Consider the following 20,878-nt stretch of genomic DNA (forward strand, 5'->3'; position numbering starts at 1 on the left):
TTTTTTTTTTTTTTAATTGGAGAATGGGGGGGAGGGGAACAGACAAGTGGCTGTCCTTTTGTTCTTCAGTCTAATTGTAGAGGACGTCGCTTCACTGGCCCATGTTGGTATTATCATTGCGCTCTTCCCAGGCGAGGCAGATCGGTTGCCCGCCGCTCACGGCAGCTCTTGGAAGCTCATGCTGGCTGCCAGCCACTCACCGTAGCTTATGGCAGCCCACTGCAGCAGGGGCTGCAGCCTACGCCTTCGCCAGTGACTCACGGCAGCCCAGCTCCAGGATGAGCTATTGTTCACCATCTTGGCTGTTGAGGGCAGTGTCACTGGCCTTAATGTGGGATCCGAACCCGGCTCTGCTGCTCAGAGCTGGAGTCCCAAGGCAACTCTTAAACAACGCGCCACTTGACCAGCCCTTTACGTTGAATTTTTTATGACAAAAATATGTTGAGAAATAATTTTATTTCTCCAAAGATTGATAAAGACCTCCAGTCATAGTTTAGCATTTAGCATGTTTTCTTATTTGAGACCACCATGATCAAGCAGTATGCTCTTTAAATTTTTATTGTTTGCATAAAAAGAAAAATTCAGGAATTAATTGGCTTTTTCTAGATCAGGACTAAATTTTCCATGTAAATATAGTAAATAAATTTTTTCCTTAATATTTTCATTTACTGAGGGGAAATTTTGATTCATTGTCATTTCATTGCTGTAGTTTTAGAACTGATACAGCTTTTCCTGGTTTTAACTTAAGATTACTTTTTTTTTTCCCAAAGATTTTTTTTTATTGGGTAATTGGGGGAGGGGAACAGCGCTGGGGAATCGGGGGAAGGGGAACAGACAAGTTGCTGTCGTTTTGTTCTTCAGCCTAGTTGTGGGGGATGTTGCTTCACTGGCCCAAGTTGGCACCATCATTGTGCTCTTCCCGGGCCAGGCAGATTGGTCGCCGGCCTCTGGACGGCTGCTCACGGCGGCTCTTGGCAGCTCACACTGGCAGCCAGCTGCTGGTCACACACGGTAGCTTATGGCAGCCCACTGTAGCAGGGGCTGCAGCCTACGCTGTCGCCAACTCATGGCAGCCCAGCTCCAGGTTGAGCTGTTGTTCACCATCTTAGCTGTAGAGGGCAGTGTCACTGGCCCACATGTGGGATCCGAACTGGGGCCCTGCTGCTCAGAGCTGGCGTCCCAAGCCAGCACTTAACGAACGCACCACTCAGCCGGCCCTATAGCTGTCTTTCAATATATTTTAGTATAGTGTTCAAGTATGTTTCTATAACTAAAAGACTGAGTGTTTATGGTTAAAAGGTCTTTGGAGTTTATTAAAATAAAACTGATCCATACTTTGTAGGAGTCAGAGAGTAGAATTTGAGGAACTTATATCTTGAAAAGCAATTTCTGAAAACATTTGCTACTCTGAAAATTTAGTTTGAGGCTTGAAAGTGCAAGCTTGTATAGACTAAACTATAAGAACACAGTGATTCTACCTAGTAATCATGTAAAATACTAGTCTACAAAATTAAGGGCATATACTTAGCTTTTATATACTTTTTCTACCTTAAACAATATTTCTTATTCCCAATATTATTTGATATTACACTGATTTTGTCTCCTGAGTTTTGCATAAAAGTTGTTTTTCCTTTTTGTATAATCAGTTTTCTTGACGGCCTCTTGGCGACTCAGACAGGACAGAATATAGTAAAGGTATAGATAAATAGACCATAGAACAGTGCTTTAGATTCTTTCCTCCTCTAAATTAAATTTTAAATATTCATTGAAAATTAGAGTTTTGATTGCATATAATCCACCTATCCCAAAAGCAATAGGTTAAAACATTCTTTTTCTCTCTTTGTCTTCTCTTTGGTTTTTGTAGAGTTTAGGAGGCTGCTGAATACAACTACTATTTAGAGAGATGAGGCCTGGAGAGAGGAAGCAAATTCTGAGTAATAGTTTTAGGAAAGGACTGATAGGGAAAGCTTAGGTGGGAGAAAGGACAATTATTTAGAGGTATAGAATTTTGAACTGTTATCTGAGGAGGACCTAGTATGATGATGAGGATGTGTTTGTAGTCTTAAACACTAGAATATGAATTACTTGAGAACAAGTACTATCTCACTCATTTTATATCCTGTGATGTTTAGCATAGGTATAGTAGATTTGTGGCTAGTGAATTCATTTCTTGAAGAAGTTCTGTTCTCCAGAAAAATGGAACTGACAGTTGAGTTTAAGGATAACATTTTTTTTTGTAGGCCTAAAGACTTGGAGGAATGATTTACAAGGCAATTGGGTAATAGGATAGCTGTTATGTAAGATGAAATCAGCATCTTAGCTCATTTCCCTTTTGTAATACATTTAGCTCTAGTGTTATTCTGTCCATAATGTTTGAACTCTTAATTTGGACTGGTATATCCTAGTGGGGAAACTTTTGGATAGACATAACAAGAAAATAATACTTTTTGAGATATTTGGAATCCTGAAATAATTTGGAATGATTTAATATGGTTCTTAATACATTTTAAAAACATGGTATCTTGAAATAACTTTATATAGAAAAGTTGACAAAATACTATAAAGAATTTCCCTTTAAGTAGATTTTAGGAGATTCAAGTAGATCTCTTAAATGTTAACATTTACCACATTTATTTTATTATTTTCTGTCTTTACTCACATGCCCAGTCTTTTTTTCCTGAGATGTTTGAGACTAGGTTATAAGCTACGATGCTCTTTTACAAAATACTTGAATATGTGTTTTCTAAAGACATATTTTCTAATATAACTATGTAGTACAATTATCAAAATCAGTAAATTAACATTAAAACTACTATTATCTGATCTATAGTTCTTACTCAAATTTTGCCATTTATCCCCATAACATCCTTTTAGCCAAAAAAATTTTGTTTTGGTTTTAATAGGATCCAGTGTAGTTTTATATATTACATTTATTTATGTCTCTTGAGGATCCTCTAATATGGAATAATCTCTCAGCTTTTCTTTGTCTTTTAAAAACCTTGACATTTTTAAAGAATACAAGCCAGTTTGCATAGTGCTCCTCAATTTGGGTTTATTTTCTCATGATTAGATTTAGGCTATGAATTTTTAATAGAAATACCACAGAAATGATGTTGTGTTCTCAGTGAGTTATATCAGAGGCATGTGATGTAATTTTGTGTCATTATAGTGATAATTATTACATTTTAAAAGCTGTTTCTTATGTCTCAACTGATGTTTCAAATAACTTTTCATAGCTCTAAGATTTTTTTTAAAAGTTTGGCTCTCGAAATTTGTTTATGAATTTGAGACTAGAACAGAAATATTTTTAAAAATAAGTTATATTAATTTTCAAAGCACTTAAAATATTTTATAGTAACACATTTCACAAGTTTGCTGATAAAGGCATCTAGGTTGAGACAAACCCACTATGTGAATGTTGCCTTGAAACTTCTAACATGGTTCCTTGGGTGAATGAGAAGAGTGAAAGAATCAGAATATAGATAGCCAGAGTTTTCTAATTTAGGCTTCTTGCTGGCACTGTCAAGTTAAATTTAGCATCTAAATGGGCTGCTATAAATAAAGTTTCTTCATTTTTCTTATTTATTAGATTTCCTTATTTGTGGTAGTGGTGGCTTATTGCGGGTGACAGGGAACAAGTATAGAACTGTATACTCGTATGCTATTTTTCTTATAACCTCTCATGTTGCTGAGACAGATAATTATTATTTTTTGTTTAGCAACTAGGAAGGGCTTTTGCCAAAAACCGTGAAGTGCTAATCCATATGTCCATTCTTTTCTCCCTCCCTACTCTAGTAGATTACTTATGCTGAACAGGGGGTAGGGGAGACCCTTAGCACATAAGTGGTTTTATACTTTTTCAGATCCCCCTGAGTCCAGCCATGCTGGCTCCCATTTGGCTGTGACTGCCCAGCATGCCCTATGCTGAGATGATCCAGTTACTGAAGGACTGCTCACGCTGGGAGCTGGCCTGTTGGGAGGGGGTTGGGTGAGTTAATTTCTTTCATTTTTAAGAGAAAAAAAGTTATATGGTGTGGCTTGGCAAAAACCACACCTTATAAGTAACAGAAACACACCTTATAAGACCCTTTTTCATGGTTAAGCCATCCCAGCTCTTTCTTGCATCATTTCTGCAAAACACAGTGCTTCTAAGTAGAAGAAATTAAAGGAAACTTATGTTAAATTTGAATTACTTTTTAAATAGAAAGAAATATAATCAGTAAATTAAGTGGCCCAGTTTAATAGACTATTAAAACATCTAAAATGGTAAAAATGAAAGATAGTCTCAAATTAGTCTCCTTTTTAGTGATAAATTTCATTTTAGACTGACTTAAGTATAACCTGTTATCCTAAGCATTAGAAAATGTTTCATTCTGTTCTGTCTGTACTCTGAAGATTTTCCAGGGCTGGTTAGTTAATTCTTGGGAAGTACATTTTTGTCTTTAATTTCTGCCAGGGTAGTGTTGGGTCTTACTCTGATTTTTAGAATCGTCTTGAAATATGGTTCTCTTTACTGTCCACAAGAAGAGTGGGATCTTATATAAGTTATCTTTGCTTATTCTTTTTAACTTGTTGAAATTTATTTCTTGGGAACTAGAACTGGGAAATTCTGCAGGAAAGTATCCCCTGAGACACTGATAGATAATGTTTATATTTTGTAAACTAATAACTCGTCAGCCCATGCTGATGATGTTAATTGAGGAACCCAGTTTAGTTAGGCAACAAAAACAGCCAGCTAGAGGAACAATAACCTGCAGTTGCCTGTACTTCTTAAAAGGCGGATTGACTTTTAAAGTTGGAGAACTTAGCCAGAAAAAGGATTTGTTAAATATAAGCCCACATATTCATTGTAGACCATATTATTTATACCTCTTGTGCTGCCTTGGTTCTGTGAGTTTGTTTCTCTGATTATATCCTTAGGTTTAAATCTCATTTGGCATTGTAGTACAGCTTATTAAATTTTACTATACCTCTTTGTTTACTCCAAACAAGAACATAGGTGTTTTTCTGTATCATCTCTGGGGTTTATTTCACCATAGCCATTTCCCTATAGCTTTTTAAAAGGGGTTCATAATTTCATATTTGATAGTCTCATTTCACAGTAACCTGTCTTACACACTGCCTCTAGACTGCTTCTTCACATGTTGCTCCTATCAAGTTAGTTCCTTCCACTCAAAAACCTGGTTTTCTAGAATTGAGTATTCTAGAGGTAATCTAGTCTTCCTTCTAATCACTTGAAACAAAACTTCTTTTGAAATTGGCTGTACTTTTTCATTGCTAGTGATTATTTAATTTGTGTTCTACCTGCCAATAATTATATTCTTCAAAGTATGGAAATCAAGTGTTTTTTGGTTTTGTTTTTTTAAAATATACATTTAAACAGAAACAGTGGTATCATGACAAGTTGACTGGTTCTAACCTATTCTGTATGATGGGGATAAGGTAAAGGTTTGGAGAGACCGAAGTGTGTGTCTGGGGAAGTGGGAAAGTGAATGGATGAAGGGAATACTGTGATGACTGGGTGACATTCTGGACCTATTTGAGGTACCTGGTTATGAATTTAAATAAGACTACACAGTCATTGTATCTTTTATTCTAGTCATGTTTAAGCTGAACATGTATAGGCCAGGAGTAACTAGATATAAGAGCAAAGGAAACAAGGGAACTGTAGCTTTATGCAAGATTGATTATAATTATTGACTGGAATTTAATCTGGTTAAGAAGGATAAGGAAGTGAGCATGGTGAAAATGTGATAGAATTAAGAGATTTAAAGTCCTGGTGGGATTAAAGGATTGCAGAGTTGGGATTCTAGAGGGAGTGAATTAGAAAGATGTGAGGGGATGATCAAAGGGTATTATGAAATTGAGAATTTAGAGGGCTTATAGCTAATAAAGTATTCGTGGGAATGAGTTCTCGAGGTATGGGAAGAGGACAAAAGGGAGTTGGAGAACGAGGAGGCCAGGGTCACGAGGGCTTTTTATTTGTGAGCGGTGTTTTTGTTGTTGTTAGTATACTCACTGATACTTTTAATAAGAAAACATACTTCTGAATTTAGACAAAAATGCTTATACAGTAAGCACAGTAAACTTTCTCCTTAAAAGCATAGAATACCCCAGTTGGAACAAATGCTTAAAGGATAAAAATCCAGTTCCGTCTCAAGAGCAGTACTTTTGAAATTTCTCACATGTTGCCATTATCTAGATAAGACATCCTTAATCTGAGATCTGTGGATGAATTCTGAAATTGTATGCATAGTTTTTATATGTTGTTTCTGAGAGGGTTCATAGTTCATTAAAGTATCTAAGAATCTAATCTGTATATATGTAAACAGAAAGCTAGTTGCATAGCAAAAATGTCTAATATTAGAGTATAGATTTTTAAGTCTGGGTATTGAGAGTATTTTGTGTTGATGTAGCTAAAATATTAGCTGACATTCATGTCTTTGTTTTTTCAGGGACATAATGTCTATGAAGAGAAATGAATATGTAGTTGAATAGTGGAAAGAGGGTCTTTAGGATGCTTAAATGTTGCTTCTTTAAATTGTTTTAAAAATTAATTTTGCTCCTGTTCTTAAATTCTAGTACATGACTCTCAACCCTTCTACGAAGAGGAAAAATACTGGATCCCCAGACAGGAAGCCCTCAAAGAAATCCAAGACGGACAACTCTTCTCTGAGTTCGCCACTAAATCCTAAGTTATGGTGTCATGTACACTTGAAGAAATCCTTGAATGGCTCGCCACTCAAAGTAAAGAACTCAAAGAATTCCAAATCTCCAGAAGAGCATCTGGAAGAAGTGATGAAGATGATGTCACCCAACAAGCTACATGGTAACTTTCACATTCCTAAGAAAGGCCCACCTACCAAGAAACCAGGGAAGCACAGTGACAAACCTTTGAAAGCAAAGGGCAGAAGCAAAGGCATCCTGAATGGACAGAAATCCACAGGGAATTCCAAATCGCCAAAAAAAGGCCTGAAGACTCCTAAAACCAAAATGAAGCAGATGACTTTGTTGGATATGGCCAAAGGCACTCAGAAGATGACACGAGCCCCTCGGAATTCTGGGGGTACACCCAGGTCCTCTAGTAAACCTCATAAACATCTGCCTCCTGCTGCCCTACACCTTATCGCCTACTACAAAGAGAACAAAGACAGGGAGGACAAGAAGAGTGCCCTGTCCTGTGTTATTTCCAAAACAGCTCGTCTTCTGTCTAGTGAAGATAGAGCTCGTCTCCCCGAAGAATTGCGAAGTATTGTTCAAAAGCGCTTTGAGCTTCTAGAGCACAAAAAAAGGTGGGCCTCTATGTCTGAAGAACAACGCAAAGAATACTTGAAAAAGAAACGAGAGGAACTGAAAGAAAAGTTGAAGGAGAAAGCCAAAGAGCGGAGAGAGAAAGAAATGCTCGAGAAACTAGAAAAACAGAAGCGGTATGAGGACCAAGAGTTAACTGGCAAGAACCTTCCAACGTTTAGATTGGTGGACACCCCCGAAGGGCTGCCCAACACACTCTTTGGGGACGTGGCCATGGTGGTGGAATTCCTGAGCTGTTACTCTGGGCTCCTCTTACCAGATGCTCAGTATCCTATTACCGCTGTGTCCCTTATGGAGGCCTTGAGTGCAGAAAAGGGTGGCTTTTTATACCTGAATAGAGTGTTGGTCATCCTCTTACAGACCTTACTACAAGATGAAATAGCAGAAGATTACGGTGAGTTGGGAATGAAGCTGTCGGAAATCCCTCTGACTCTGCATTCTGTGTCAGAGCTGGTGCGGCTCTGCTTGCGTAAATCTGATGTTCAGGAGGAAAGTGAGGGCTCAGACACAGATGACAATAAAGATTCAGCACCATTTGAAGACAATGAGGTACAAGATGAGTTCCTTGAGAAGTTGGAAACCTCTGAATTTTTTGAGCTAACATCAGAAGAGAAGCTGCAGATCTTGACAGCACTCTGCCACCGGATTCTCATGACATACTCGGTGCAAGACCACATGGAAACCAGACAGCAGATGTCTGCAGAGTTGTGGAAGGAACGGCTTGCTGTTTTGAAGGAAGAAAATGATAAAAAGAGAGCAGAGAAACAGAAACGGAAAGAAATGGAAGCCAGAAATAAAGAAAATGGAAAAGAGGAGAATGGGTTATGCAAAACTGATAGGAAAAAAGACGTGAAGTTTGAGCCCCAAGTAGATATGGAAGCTGAAGACATGATTAGTGCTGTGAAAAGCAGACGGCTGCTTGCCATTCAGGCTAAGAAGGAGCGGGAAATCCAGGAGAGAGAAATGAAAGGTAAAAACTTGTGTTGAGAGAAAAGGCGAAGAAGCCCTTTAGGAGGTAGTAAAAGTGAAGAAGTTACTGAGGTCATGGTAGAGTCTGTTTGTCATAACTATTTAGTTATTTCTGTATGTAATAACCCAGGCCCTACTGTGTATGCAGTATTCTAGCAGGAATGTTCAGCCTGATTTGGCAGTTAATGATAGTTTGGCTTAGATTAAGGTGATGTGTCAACATCTTTTCTGGGTTTTCTGGTTTGTACCAAATCTACAAATAGGCATAGTGGAAATAATATATGATTTGGGAATTGCTGATAAAGAGTTCAAACCCCCACCTCTGACTTAGCTGTGTTCCTTTGGGCAAGTTACTTATCCATGTCTCAGTTTCCTCATATGCTTAAGATTGTTGTAACAATTGACGTACAAGGTATTTGAAGCTGTCAGCACAGTTGCCAACTTAGATATTAATCTGTATTAATCTTATTTTTTAATTGGGGAACAGCCATGGTCATTGGTTACACATTGCTTTCATGCTACAATGGCATAGTTGATTCTCCTAAGGAGGGCGCAGCCCACAGTGGCCCATGCGGGGACTGAACCGGCAACCTTGGTGCCATCAGCACCACACTCTAACCAACTGGCTAACTGGTCACCCCTGTATTAATCTTTTTTTATTAAGATGTAAGAACATAAAAATTTGAGGCTTTGTTGGTAGCCCCATCAAATCTGAACTTTCAAATAAACAGCTTTATTAAGAAATAATTCATATGCGGTGCAATTCATTTATAATGTACAATTCATTTAAAACAATTCACAGATAATGTACAACCTTCACCACAAATTTTACAACATTTTCATCACCTCAAAAAGAAAGTCCATACCCTTTGGCTATGATCACCCACCCTCCCAACCTCCCCAGCCCTCAGCAACTACCAGTTTACTACTGTCACTAGAGATTTGCCTGTCCCAACATATATAAATGGAATCATATAATAAATATGTGGTCTTTTGTGACTGGCTTCCTTCACTTATAATGTTTTCAGGGGTTCATCCATATTGTAGCATGTTTCAGTAGTACTTCATTCCTTTTAATAGCAGAATACTATTCCATTGTTTGGATATACCACATTTTGTTTTATCCATTTTTCAGTTGATGGACATTTGGTTTGTTTCTACCTTTTTGTCCATTATTAATAATATTGCTATAAGCATTGGTGTTCAAGTTTTTTTTTTAAAGATTTTATTGGGGAATCGGGGGAGGGGTACAGTGTTGGGGAATTGGGGAAGGACCAGCCAAGTTGTTGTTCTTCAGTCTTTGTCATGGAGGGCGCCAGTCGCTATCTGGCTGCCCGTCAGCAGCTTGTGGCCTCTAAACTCAAGGTGCTGTGTTCAATCTTAGTTGTGGGCAGGCGTAGCCACCATCCCATGCAGGAGTCGAACCAGCAGCCTTGTTGTTAACAGCACATACTCTATCCACTGAGCCATCCGGGCGGCAGCTCAGCTCAAGGTGCCATGTTCAGTCTTAGTTGCGGGTGGGCGTAGCCCACCATCAAACAGGCAATTTTGTTGTTACATCAACTGAGCCATCCTGCCACCTGTTAGCAGCTCAGCAACAGCTCAGCTTGGGCGCAGTGTCACTGGCCCATGTGGGAATCGAACGGGCGGCCCTGTTTGCTCAGAGCTCACACTCATAGCCAACTCTTAACCAACTGAGCCACTTGGCCGGCCCGGTGTACAAGTTTTTGTGTGGACATCTTTTCATTTCTTTTGGGTATATACCTAAGAAAGTAATTGCTGGGTCTTACGGTAACTTTAACTGTTTGAGGAATTGCCAGAATGTTTTTCAAAGTGGCTGCACAATTTTACATTCGTATGAGCAGTGTATGAGGGTTCTGATTTTGCCACTTGTCTGCATCTTCACCAACGCATGTTATTATAGGAACTGGATTATAACCATCCTAGTGTAGTGAATTGGTATCTCACTGTGGTTTTGATAGGCATTTCCTTGATGACTGATGATGTTGAACATTTTTTCATATGCCTGTTGGTCATCTGTATATCTTCTTTGGAAGAATGTTAATTCAGATATTTTGTCCATTTTCAAATGGGATTATTTGTCTTTTTTTTATTATTGAGTTGTATGAGTTTTTTATATATTCTAGATACAAATCCCTTTCCTATCAGATATATGGTTCGCGTGTATTTTCACCTGATTTTATGCATTGTCTTTTTACTTTCTTTGCGTCCATTGCACAAAATTAAAAAATTTTGAAGTCTAATTTATCTATTTTTTTCTTTGGTTGCTTGTTTTGGTGTTATCTAGGAATCCATTGCCAAATCCAAGGTCATGAAGATTTACCCAAGTGTTTTCTTCTAAAAGTCTTAAAGTTTTAGCTCTTACCTTTATATCTTTGATTCATTTGAGTGAATTTTTATATATGGTATGAGGTAAGGGTCCAACTTCATTCTTTCTCATGTGACTATCCAGTGATGTCCCCGTATCATTTGTTGAAAAAATTTTCTTTCCCCATTGAATCATCTTGTCAAAAATCATTTAACTGTTGACATATTAAGCTATTTCTGGACTCTCAATTCTATTCCATTGATCTATATATCTGTCCTTAAACCAACATTACAGTGTTTTGATTACTGTGGGTTTGTAATAATTTTTGAAGTGGGGAAGTATGAATCCTCTGACTTGTTTTTATCAAGATGTTTTGAGTGTTCTGGGTCCATTGTGGTTCCACAGTCATTTTAGGATTAGCTTGTTAATTTCTACAAAGAAGCCAGCTGGGATTCTGTTAGAGGTTGTTTTGAATCTATAAATCAGTTTTGGGATCTATGGATCTAATAGCTCTATTGCCATCTTAATGATATTTTGTCTTCTGATCCATGAATATGAGGTTTTCCATTTATTTAGATCTTCAATTTCTTTCAACAACGTTTTGTAGTTTTTAAGAGTATAAGTTTTGAACTTCTGTTAAATTTATTTCAAATAAAGTTTGACACCCAAGGGCTCTGCTTTGCTATTCCTCGTTCTATATTTATGTCTCCCTTCTCACAGCATAAGAGCCCTGGCCCCCATCAATATCATTTACTTACTTGATCAGCCTTCAGTGTATACAAAATTAGTTTCAGAATTGCTATTACCTACATTAAACCTACTAAGTATATTAGTTTTTCTTGTTTTTAAGACTAAACTATGTTGATCACTGGTATAGTTTCCAGCCTTATGAAAGTTTCCAGCTTATGAAATGAAGATGGTAAAAACCATTTATTTGTCAAAGTTGGATACTAATGATTAGACGGATACCTAGAAATAGTCTTAAATTATGTGTGACAGATTTTAGGTTAAGTCAAACAACTTTACTTCAGTAGTTCTTTCATTAGAAAATATGTAATGTAATATCTCTATTAAAAGATTTTAGGTTATACTACTTAATGGCCATTGAAATGTTTTTACATATATGTGCACACCGTGTGTGAGTATGTATGTATATGTACTTTACAATTTGGAAGACAGTATATATAATTGCATTACGGATTAATGTTGTTTATGTCACACTTCAGCTGTGTTTTACCCGAAACAATTTCTTCTTGAGTTTCCGAAGTGTTACTCTGTGTTATATTTATCTTATCATAGGAGAAAAGTGAGGCAGATGATAGTCTATCATTGATACAGAGAAACAGGGGACAAAGAATATTAATATTTTGCCAAGGGCAGTATTTGAATTAGAGTTCAGTTCTTTCATCTAGTTCAGTGTTGTAACCTCTGACACTAAATTTGGTTTTCTTTTGACTATTTGCCCTAGATTAGTTTTTGTTTGTCTGTAGTTGCAGGAGAAGAAGCTTTTCCTTTATTGTGATTTGACCATTACTGTTTATCATTTACATTTGTGTACAAACCTCTACTGAAATTATTGTTGGGAATGTAGTTTCATTCAGGCTAGAAAACTGTTTATTAAAGGTAACACTGCTAGGTTGGGTTTAAATAAATGAGATTTGTCTTAACTTTTTAAAAATAACATCATTAGACTGACAAATTTTCCAGATTCCCATATTGTAGATATTTAATTGGGCTTTTGTTGAGGGAAATTTCTATTTGAATAGAATAAACTCATATAACGAATGATCAGAAATAAATTGATTAAACTTTTTTTATACCATTGACAATAGTAACTTGCTGAACAACTAAAAAAATAGTATTCAATATGCAATTATTGTTATTATCCACAAGTGCTTCCCTGCCCTTGTTTTCTTAGTTCTTATTCTTGTCACCGAGGCTAATAAGCTGAATTACTATCAAATTTCACAAGGCTGAAATTTGTTGTATTTTGAAATAGCTATTCTAGCTTTATTCATCCTGATCATTTTGAGGATCCTATGACTAGTCCTGTCATGTTTCAATTAATTCCATTTAAGGACTGTTTAAAGTTACATTTAAAATTAATTATTAATAAAATAAATTTAATTTAATTATTAAAATTAATAAATTATATTTTGGAGAAAAAAGATTTTGTATTGAGTTGATGGCTGAGATGTCACCAAAATTCAAAGTGCATTGAAGGACCAGATAGAGATGGCTGTCTTTACATGCTATTTCTTATAACAGATTGGAATTAGGAGAAAGAAACTAAGGTTTGATGAAAATCTACTTTTTACCAGGCACTTTTCACTTCGTATCTTATTTAGGTTGTAAGAGTGGAATTTACTAGAAAAAAAAAATCTAGTTGATTCTTTTTATCTTTAACAGTGAAACTAGAACGCGAAGCTGAAGAAGAACGAATACGAAAACACAAAGCAGCTGCTGAGAAGGCATTCCAGGAGGGAATTGCCAAGGCTAAACTCGTCATGCGTAGGACTCCTATTGGTACAGATCGAAACCATAATAGGTAATTAAACTCAATTTTTGTCATCTTGTAGGACCTTTATAGTTTTACTAGTTATGAAACTGTCTATAAAGTATAAAGAATAGACAAATTTCTGTGTTCATGGATTTTGGAAACAGAATTGCTTATCACATTCATTGAGTATTTACTGTCCCAAATGCTAGGGTTACAAAGTTAAATGAGACATGACCATGTCCTTGAAGGTACTACAAATGTGGAGCTTAAATTATGGTGATAGGTGATATGTAAACCAGATAAGAGTTCTTTAAAAATGATAATATATTTTAAATGCATACATTGTATGGAACCTAAAGTAGGGAAATATTAGAAGTTATAAAAATTATAGAGGGGCCAGCCGAGTGGCTCAGTTGGTTAAGAGTTGGCTTAAGAGTGCGAGCTCTGAGCAAACAGGGCTGCCGGTTTGATTCCCAAATGGGCCAGTGACACTATGCCCGAGCTGAGCTGTTGCTGAGCTGCCAGCAGGTGGCAGGATGGCTCAGCTGGTGTAACAACAAGACTGCCTGTTCGGTGGTGGGCTATGCCCACCTGCAACTAAGACTGAACTCGGCACCTTGAGCTGAGCTGCCGCCCGGATGGCTCAGTGGGTAGAGCGTGCACTCTTAACAACAAAGCTGCTGGTTCGACTCCTGCATGAGATGGTGGCTATGCCCACCTGTAGCTAAGATTGAACATAGCACCTTGAGCTTAGAGGCCATGAGCTGCCGATGGGCAGTCAGATGGTGACTGGCACCCTCCACAACGAAGATTGAAGAACCAACAGCTTGTCTGTTCCCCTTCCTCAATTCCCCACACTGTTCCCCTCCCCCAATTCCCCAATAAAATCTTAAAAAAAAAAAATTATAGATATCAACCCTCCGTCGGGCACAACTGATCTCACAAATTCAATGTACACAAATTTTCAAATATCTAACAGTTAAGTATCATGACTCATCGCTTCCATATCTTGCCCCTCTACCATAACCTATCGCCAGTCGTTTTTGTGACTTAGTACAGTAAAGACGTATTTCATAGTGGCATCGTTGTTTGCAATGAATCTGTGAGATTAGTTGCGTCTGACGGAAGGTTAAACAAGACTCAAATTCTAAAACTTTTGGTATTCTTTGCTTTATAATTTATATATTTCTCAGTGTTCAGTAATATTCTGTAATCATCTTCCCAAACAACAAAGTCATCCTGTGCTCATGATGTATCATCTTACTAATATGTGCTTGTGATTTGTAGATACTGGCTCTTCTCTGATGAAGTTCCAGGATTGTTCATTGAAAAAGGCTGGGTGCACGATAGCATTGACTACCGATTCCACCATCACCGCAGAGACCACGCTGACTCTCCTGATGAGGATTACTGTCCCCGTAGTACGTATATCTATTAGTTATTTAACCAGCTCACGTAGGGTAAATATTAAGACTCTTCTCTGTCACCGTTTCCATTTGCAAAATTTCTTTGTCTTCTTAGGTAGATGTATGTGAGTGGGGTGGGAGGATGTAGAATCTACAGAAAGAAGGGAGGAAACTAACATTTTGGTTACCAGCTTTGTTGCAAGCATCGTGTAAAAAGACAAAGAGCTTGAAAACTACTTGTATGAAATCTAATACCCAAATAAGATGTTAATAGATTTTATATGAGTAGTTTCAAACTTTGTTCCTTGGAAATCTTTCTGTAGGTACCTCAAGGGCTAGAATTGAGGTAAGGGGGCCAAGAAGGCAGTTTATGTCTTCTTCCACTTTTAAAATTCATTTATTTAATATTTATGGAACATCTCTTTATTTACCTACCAATTTTTCATGTGCTGTGATACAAGATAGCAAATAAGATGGATAAGGTTCTAAATTAATTTAACAAATTCTAGTGAGGTAAAACAACAAATATCTAAAAATTAGTGACTGAGAAAGGGGTCATGAAGGGGCACGGATAATGTTCTTTTTCTTGATCGGGGTTCTGGTTACATGGGAGTGTTCAGCTGGTAAAATAAATACAGAAGTGTACTTTTCTAAGTATATATATGTATATATCTTTTCTTGTATATGTATATATACATTGAGTATATCTATATTTATATATACAATTGACCCTTGAACAACACAGGTTTGAACTGTGCAGGTCCACTTATATGTGCACTTTTTTCAATAAATACCTGAACTGTTTTCAACCCGCAGTTGGGAGTCCGTGGCTGTGGAGGACTGACTACACAGTTTAGGGCCCTTGAGCAGCCTCGGATTTTAATACCCGAGGGGCCTCCTGGACCAATCCCCTGTGGATACCGAGAGGAGTTAAGTTTTGGGTTAGTCAAAAGTTATATGTGGATTTTTTACTACACATGGGTTTGGCATCTCTGCCTCTGACCTCTGTGTTGATCAAGTGTCAACTGTATAATATTGCAAGAAAGAAATAAAAAAATTTCTTTTATTAAAAAAATCAGATGGTTAGGTTAGATCAGGTTTCCTCAACCTCAGATTTATTGAAATTTTAAGCCAGATAATTCTTTGTAGTGGAGGGTTGTCCTATGCATTGTAGGATATTTAGCAGCATCACTGGCCTCTACCCTCTAGATGCCAGTAGTGACAACCAAATAGGTCTCTGGACATTGCCAAATGTTCTCTTTGAGGCAACATGGCTCCCAGATGAGAACCACTGGTTTAGATGATCACAAGCTTCCTTCTAGCTCTACTTTCTATAACCGAATAAATATTGCTTCTTAAATAAATATTAGATTATTATTTTTTTTTTGAGAAATCTTTTTTTAAAAAGTAGCTTTCCTTCATTTTAGAGGAACTCGTAATCCAAATTACAAACTCAGAAAATCTTTGTTAAATACGGTAATTAATATAAAGCCCAAATTTCAAATTGAAAGCTTTTTCATGTTGAGTTATATTAAGTGTTAGATTGTAATGCTTAATTGAAAAGTCTAGTTCTGGTAGACTTTGCAAATACTTAGGTGAGGGCAGTTACATTTGAGAGCAATAAATTGAGGTCAGCATCTTCAGACAGAGAGATTCCAATGGGATGAGAGACTGAATGTGTTTCAGAAACTTAGTGACCTTAGAAATTGGGCCTACACAGTTACAGCTCCCTGAGAAGAGATTGGCATCCAGATTCCTTCACTTCTAGAGCATCCTGGTAGATGTTGTTGCTTCATGTTTTCTAGTTCCAGCATGACAGGGTCTCTTCAAAATTACCTGACTGTAAAGATAAAAAAAAAGATTGTGTTAGTATTGCACGGGAGAGAATGGGAACAGAGGACCAAACCAATTGTAGTATTGGTAAGACTTCAAATATTGGCTTAAGATCTATCTATAATTAATGTCATATATTAGTGTGTAGGAACTGGTTTACAAAAAAGTTCACCATATCTGACATTTGAAGCTTTCAGGGGTAAGTTTGTTGTAGTTTATATATTTTGATTGACTCTGTCACCACAGATGCTTTTGTGTTAACATTGGAGTAAATTATTTGCTTTGATATAAAGAGTTATTTAGTCATCCCTCTCCATTTTAAGTCGTGAAACTCTTAAACTTTGAACTGTACAACGATTCAGCTGTATAGAGAGCAAATATCTCAGATAATGTGCTGTATGTAAGATTTTTAAAGAGATGTTAGCATCTGTTGTATATGTGGATATATTTAATAGGCAGCATCTGTTATTAATTGTTGGATTTGGTGCAGTGGACTGGTTAGGTTTGAAACTAGGAATTGGATATTTACTATATTCAACTTAATGTATAAATTTTTCTTAGGTAAGAAAGCAAACTTAGGCAAAAATGTAGGTGTGAACACACAGCATGGACCAGCAACAGAAATTGCTGTAGAGACCACCACTCCCAAACAAGGACAGAACCTATGGTAATGTGAGCATTCATCTGGTTGCTCTTTCTTTTCTCTTTTCAATGTTAAGAAAGTATTTAATGATAAACCAGTGAGTTAGTGATTATTAAAATCATTTTGTGTGACTTTGATTTCTTGTACATGTAAACTCATTTCTTTTTAAAAAACACTTGAGTTTTTGATAAGAGGAAATATTTGTTTGTTCTAAGGTTTGGAAATTTTATTTCCCACTCCCACCCCCATAATGTAACCTTGTATATTTGATAGATGTGACACCATTGGAAATACTTTTCAGTCTGTTTGGTAATAGAAGTATTTAGGATTTTCATCATTAATTAAACAATAAAAAATTATATACATAACCGTTCATTTTCCTTTGTGTCAATTCTGCTTTCAGGCAGGGAGCTAGACTTCAAAAGGGCCCTTTGGACTTTGTGATTGCATTAACTGCTTTAGCTATGATCACCTTTGGTGTAATGACTATTTCTCTTTTATTTTTGGATATGTTTACTCTTTGAAGGTGTATGGACAAATGTGCCTATTAACTTTATAAAATTTGCCGTATTATATTTGAGTAAGAAATGTTGGCTCCAAATGTCCAATGATAAAGTTAACATTAAGCCTCATAGAAATAGTAAATTAGTTCCTGTTGTGAGCAAGTTTGAGATTCTGCTCTCCCAACTCCCACTATCAATCCTAGATCCCTTTCTTAGTGTAATTTTTTCCCCCAGAATTATTCAGCTCTGTTTTGCCCCTGCAGGTTTTTATGTGATAGTCAGAAGGAACTGGATGAGTTGTTAAATTGCCTTCACCCTCAGGGAATAAGAGAAAGCCAGCTTAAGGAGCGATTAGAGAAGAGGTAAGGATTTTCATCTTGCTCCTCACATGTTGCTTTTCTTCAGCATTAGATATTATAAATATATTAGAGGTTTTAATTGTTTTGTGTTTTTGCTTATCCATAAAACTTAAATTTTAAAAAATGTTTGTGACTTTTTATATTCCTTTTGCTTGGTAGTTTCTTGGTACAACATGCTTATTTAGAAAAATATGCTTTTAAACCATGTATATACAGGGTAGCAGGATTAGTCATTGAATAATGTATGCCACGAACCATGCTGAGAGCCTCTTTGTAGTTAGGCAAACTTGCAAATGCAGTTCCACATCAGTCGGTGTTCCAAAGTTTTCTCTCATATTCAAAATAGCCACAAAATGAAAACAACCTAAATGTCCATCAACTGATGGATGGATAAAGAAAATGTGGTTTGTATCCATAAATTCAGCCATAAAAAGGAATGAAGTACTGACATATGCTACACCATGGATGAACCTAGAAAATGTTTTGCTGAGTCAAAGAAGCTAGACGTAAAGACCACGTATTGTATGATTGAATTTATATGAGACACCCAGAATAGGCAAATCCATAGACAGTAGATTAGTGGTTACTAGGGGGTGGAGGAAGGGGAGAATTGGGAGTGACTGCTAATAGGTATGGGATTTCTTTGTGGGGTGATGAAAATATTTTGGAATTAGGTAGTTTTGATGGTTCCACAACATAAAAACCATTGAAAGTGAATGCTTTAATATGGTGAGTTTAATGTTATGTGAATTACATCTTAAAACACCAGAAATCCAAAACAAAAACTGTTCTGTGTACAAAATTAGCTTCAACTCCATCTAGATTTGGTAGTGTCCTTCCTGTTCCAGCCATTGTTTCTATTGAGCCAGGACAAGGTTTCACCTTAAGGCCACCTTTAATTTCTGGCCACATACTTTCATGGTTGAATTTAGGTTTGATTGACGAGAAAAGGAAAATACCATCCATTACATACATACTCTGCAACTTTGCCAGGCTTTTGTGAGTGATAATGGGTACATCATATTGATTTTAGCCCACCGCTTAATGTGTAAAATTAATTAAAATTATGTTTAGAATCATGATGTATTGATACAGATGTGACTAGGCAAATTAAGAAAGACAAGGGAAAATGTAAGTATATAGAACCACAAAGGAATACAGTCCTATAATGTTCCTTCTGTTTAAAGTATTTGTTAGGCACATTAAAATCCTTCCATTAAAAGGTTAGAGATTGTCAGGATTAAAAACAAAACTTAAAACATTTTTTCTCTTTGGTTTTGTTGACCATTAAAAAAAAAATCCACTTCATTTTGTTTTGTTTGGTTTTACACTTTTTAAAAGCTGTCAAGTAGTATATAGCCTTTGGTACTTTCTGCTCTTTACTCAGCACTAAAGAGCCATCAATTTTTAAAAATGTTTTAAATAACTGATCTCACATCATTTTCCTTTCTATATACTATTCCAAGACACTAATATTTGTGAATCTGCCCCAGTTTATCTATTTCTCTTGGTGGTGGTTATTTCAGTTGCCTCCTCTGGAGGTGACCAAGGAGTAGGATAATGTGTCACCATCTGAGGTTCAAATTTATAAAAAAGTACATGCTGTTTATATGAAAATACATAAAGTGATGAAGGATATAAATGAAAGGCTATGCAGTCAATTATTGCTCAATTAAAAAAAGAATTTTTTAAAAAGTATGCAAAAAGATAGGCCAGTTGGAAGCTATAAAGAAATAGTTTTTTCTGTTAGATTCATTGAACATTTGTAAAAGTTTTATCACATACTTAGCCACAGAAATAAACTCAACAATTTAAAAAGTAGAAAGCTTCAGGATACATTCTCTGATCAGATTATAATAAAATTAGAGATAAATTCTTTAAGATGACCAAAAAGATAAAAGGAAAATTATGTTGTATCTTGACAGCAATGAAAGGAGAATTCTTTATAAGAAAACCAGTGGGACACAATGAAGTTGTATTCAGAGGAAAATAATATTAAAAACCCTTACTATTAAGAAAGAGTAGGGAACTTAGTAGTCAGATGCCCTTGAGCTTTAGTTTTCATTTTGGTGTAGTGTAGGAACCAAACGGTGAAGTTTATGGTCCACCCAGGGTAGATAGTCTTATGGAAGTCTTTTTTGCTTGGACCTCAAAGGGTTTTTTTAGTGTTAAGCATGAACTTGAAGGTCCTTGTGCAGGTTTTCAGTTGAAATTATGTATCTTCTGTGTTGTGAAGAATTTCAGGCAGATGACTTAAAGCAGTCTTGGATTGGTAGCAACTCTTGGCAGCTGACATAAGCAAAAGGCACATTCTCTGGAGGAGCACAGTTTCACACCAGGCCTCAAAGAATTCCCACAGAGAAAATTCCAAAAAATTAATGGTAAAAAAGTTAAAAAAAATACACAAACCAGGCACCATGATGAATGAGAGCTGGGAATTGCAATACACTTCATGGAACTAAAACACACACTGGAATTTATCAAATACAGAATAAAATTAGGGCTTTTAAAGTGAATCTAGAATAAGAGAAATTTGAAAATCTGTGCAAGAAACGCGAGACTTGAAAAACACCAGAGAGATGAAAAAGATCTAAATATGTTTTATAGAAATCAAGCATGTGATTCAAGGAATTGAAATTTATAGACTATCTTCAAAATTCCTTTATTCCCCCTCCCACTTGCCCCAACTTTTCTAGGTACCAGGACATTATTCATTCTATTCATCTGGCCCGGAAGCCAAATTTGGGTCTGAAATCCTGTGATGGCAACCAGGAGCTCTTAAACTTTCTTCGTAGTGATCTCATTGAAGTTGCAACAAGGTTACAAAAGGGGGGTCTTGGTTATGTGGAAGAAACATCAGAATTTGAAGCCCGGGTAAGAACATGAAAACACCCTTTGAAATCTGTTACTCATGGAAACTCAATTTGCAATTGTTCCCTGATATTGTTCTTGACTTCCCCAGATAATCCTAGAAATCATACATTTGGGTCTGTTTTGAAAGACCTGTGTGGAACTAAAACTTCTC

At 36.5% G+C, this 20,878-nt stretch overlaps 1 protein-coding gene across 2 annotated transcripts in view; it reads left to right on the top strand.

Annotated features, from left to right (window-relative positions):
• Positions 1-20,878, top strand: part of BAZ1B (bromodomain adjacent to zinc finger domain 1B) — an 82,917-nt gene that overhangs the window by 39,352 nt on the left and 22,687 nt on the right. For both annotated transcript variants that reach the window (XM_019646883.1, XM_019646884.1), the window contains 6 exons: positions 6,583-8,281; positions 13,019-13,157; positions 14,397-14,530; positions 16,910-17,015; positions 17,758-17,856; positions 20,550-20,727. In XM_019646883.1, coding sequence (XP_019502428.1) covers positions 6,583-8,281; positions 13,019-13,157; positions 14,397-14,530; positions 16,910-17,015; positions 17,758-17,856; positions 20,550-20,727 — 2,355 coding nt within the window. The remainder of the gene's footprint in view (positions 1-6,582; positions 8,282-13,018; positions 13,158-14,396; positions 14,531-16,909; positions 17,016-17,757; positions 17,857-20,549; positions 20,728-20,878) is intronic.

This window comes from Hipposideros armiger, unplaced genomic scaffold (assembly GCF_001890085.2).
Source record: "Hipposideros armiger isolate ML-2016 unplaced genomic scaffold, ASM189008v1 scaffold_107, whole genome shotgun sequence".
In the NCBI taxonomy this organism is placed as follows: Eukaryota; Metazoa; Chordata; class Mammalia; order Chiroptera; family Hipposideridae; genus Hipposideros; species Hipposideros armiger.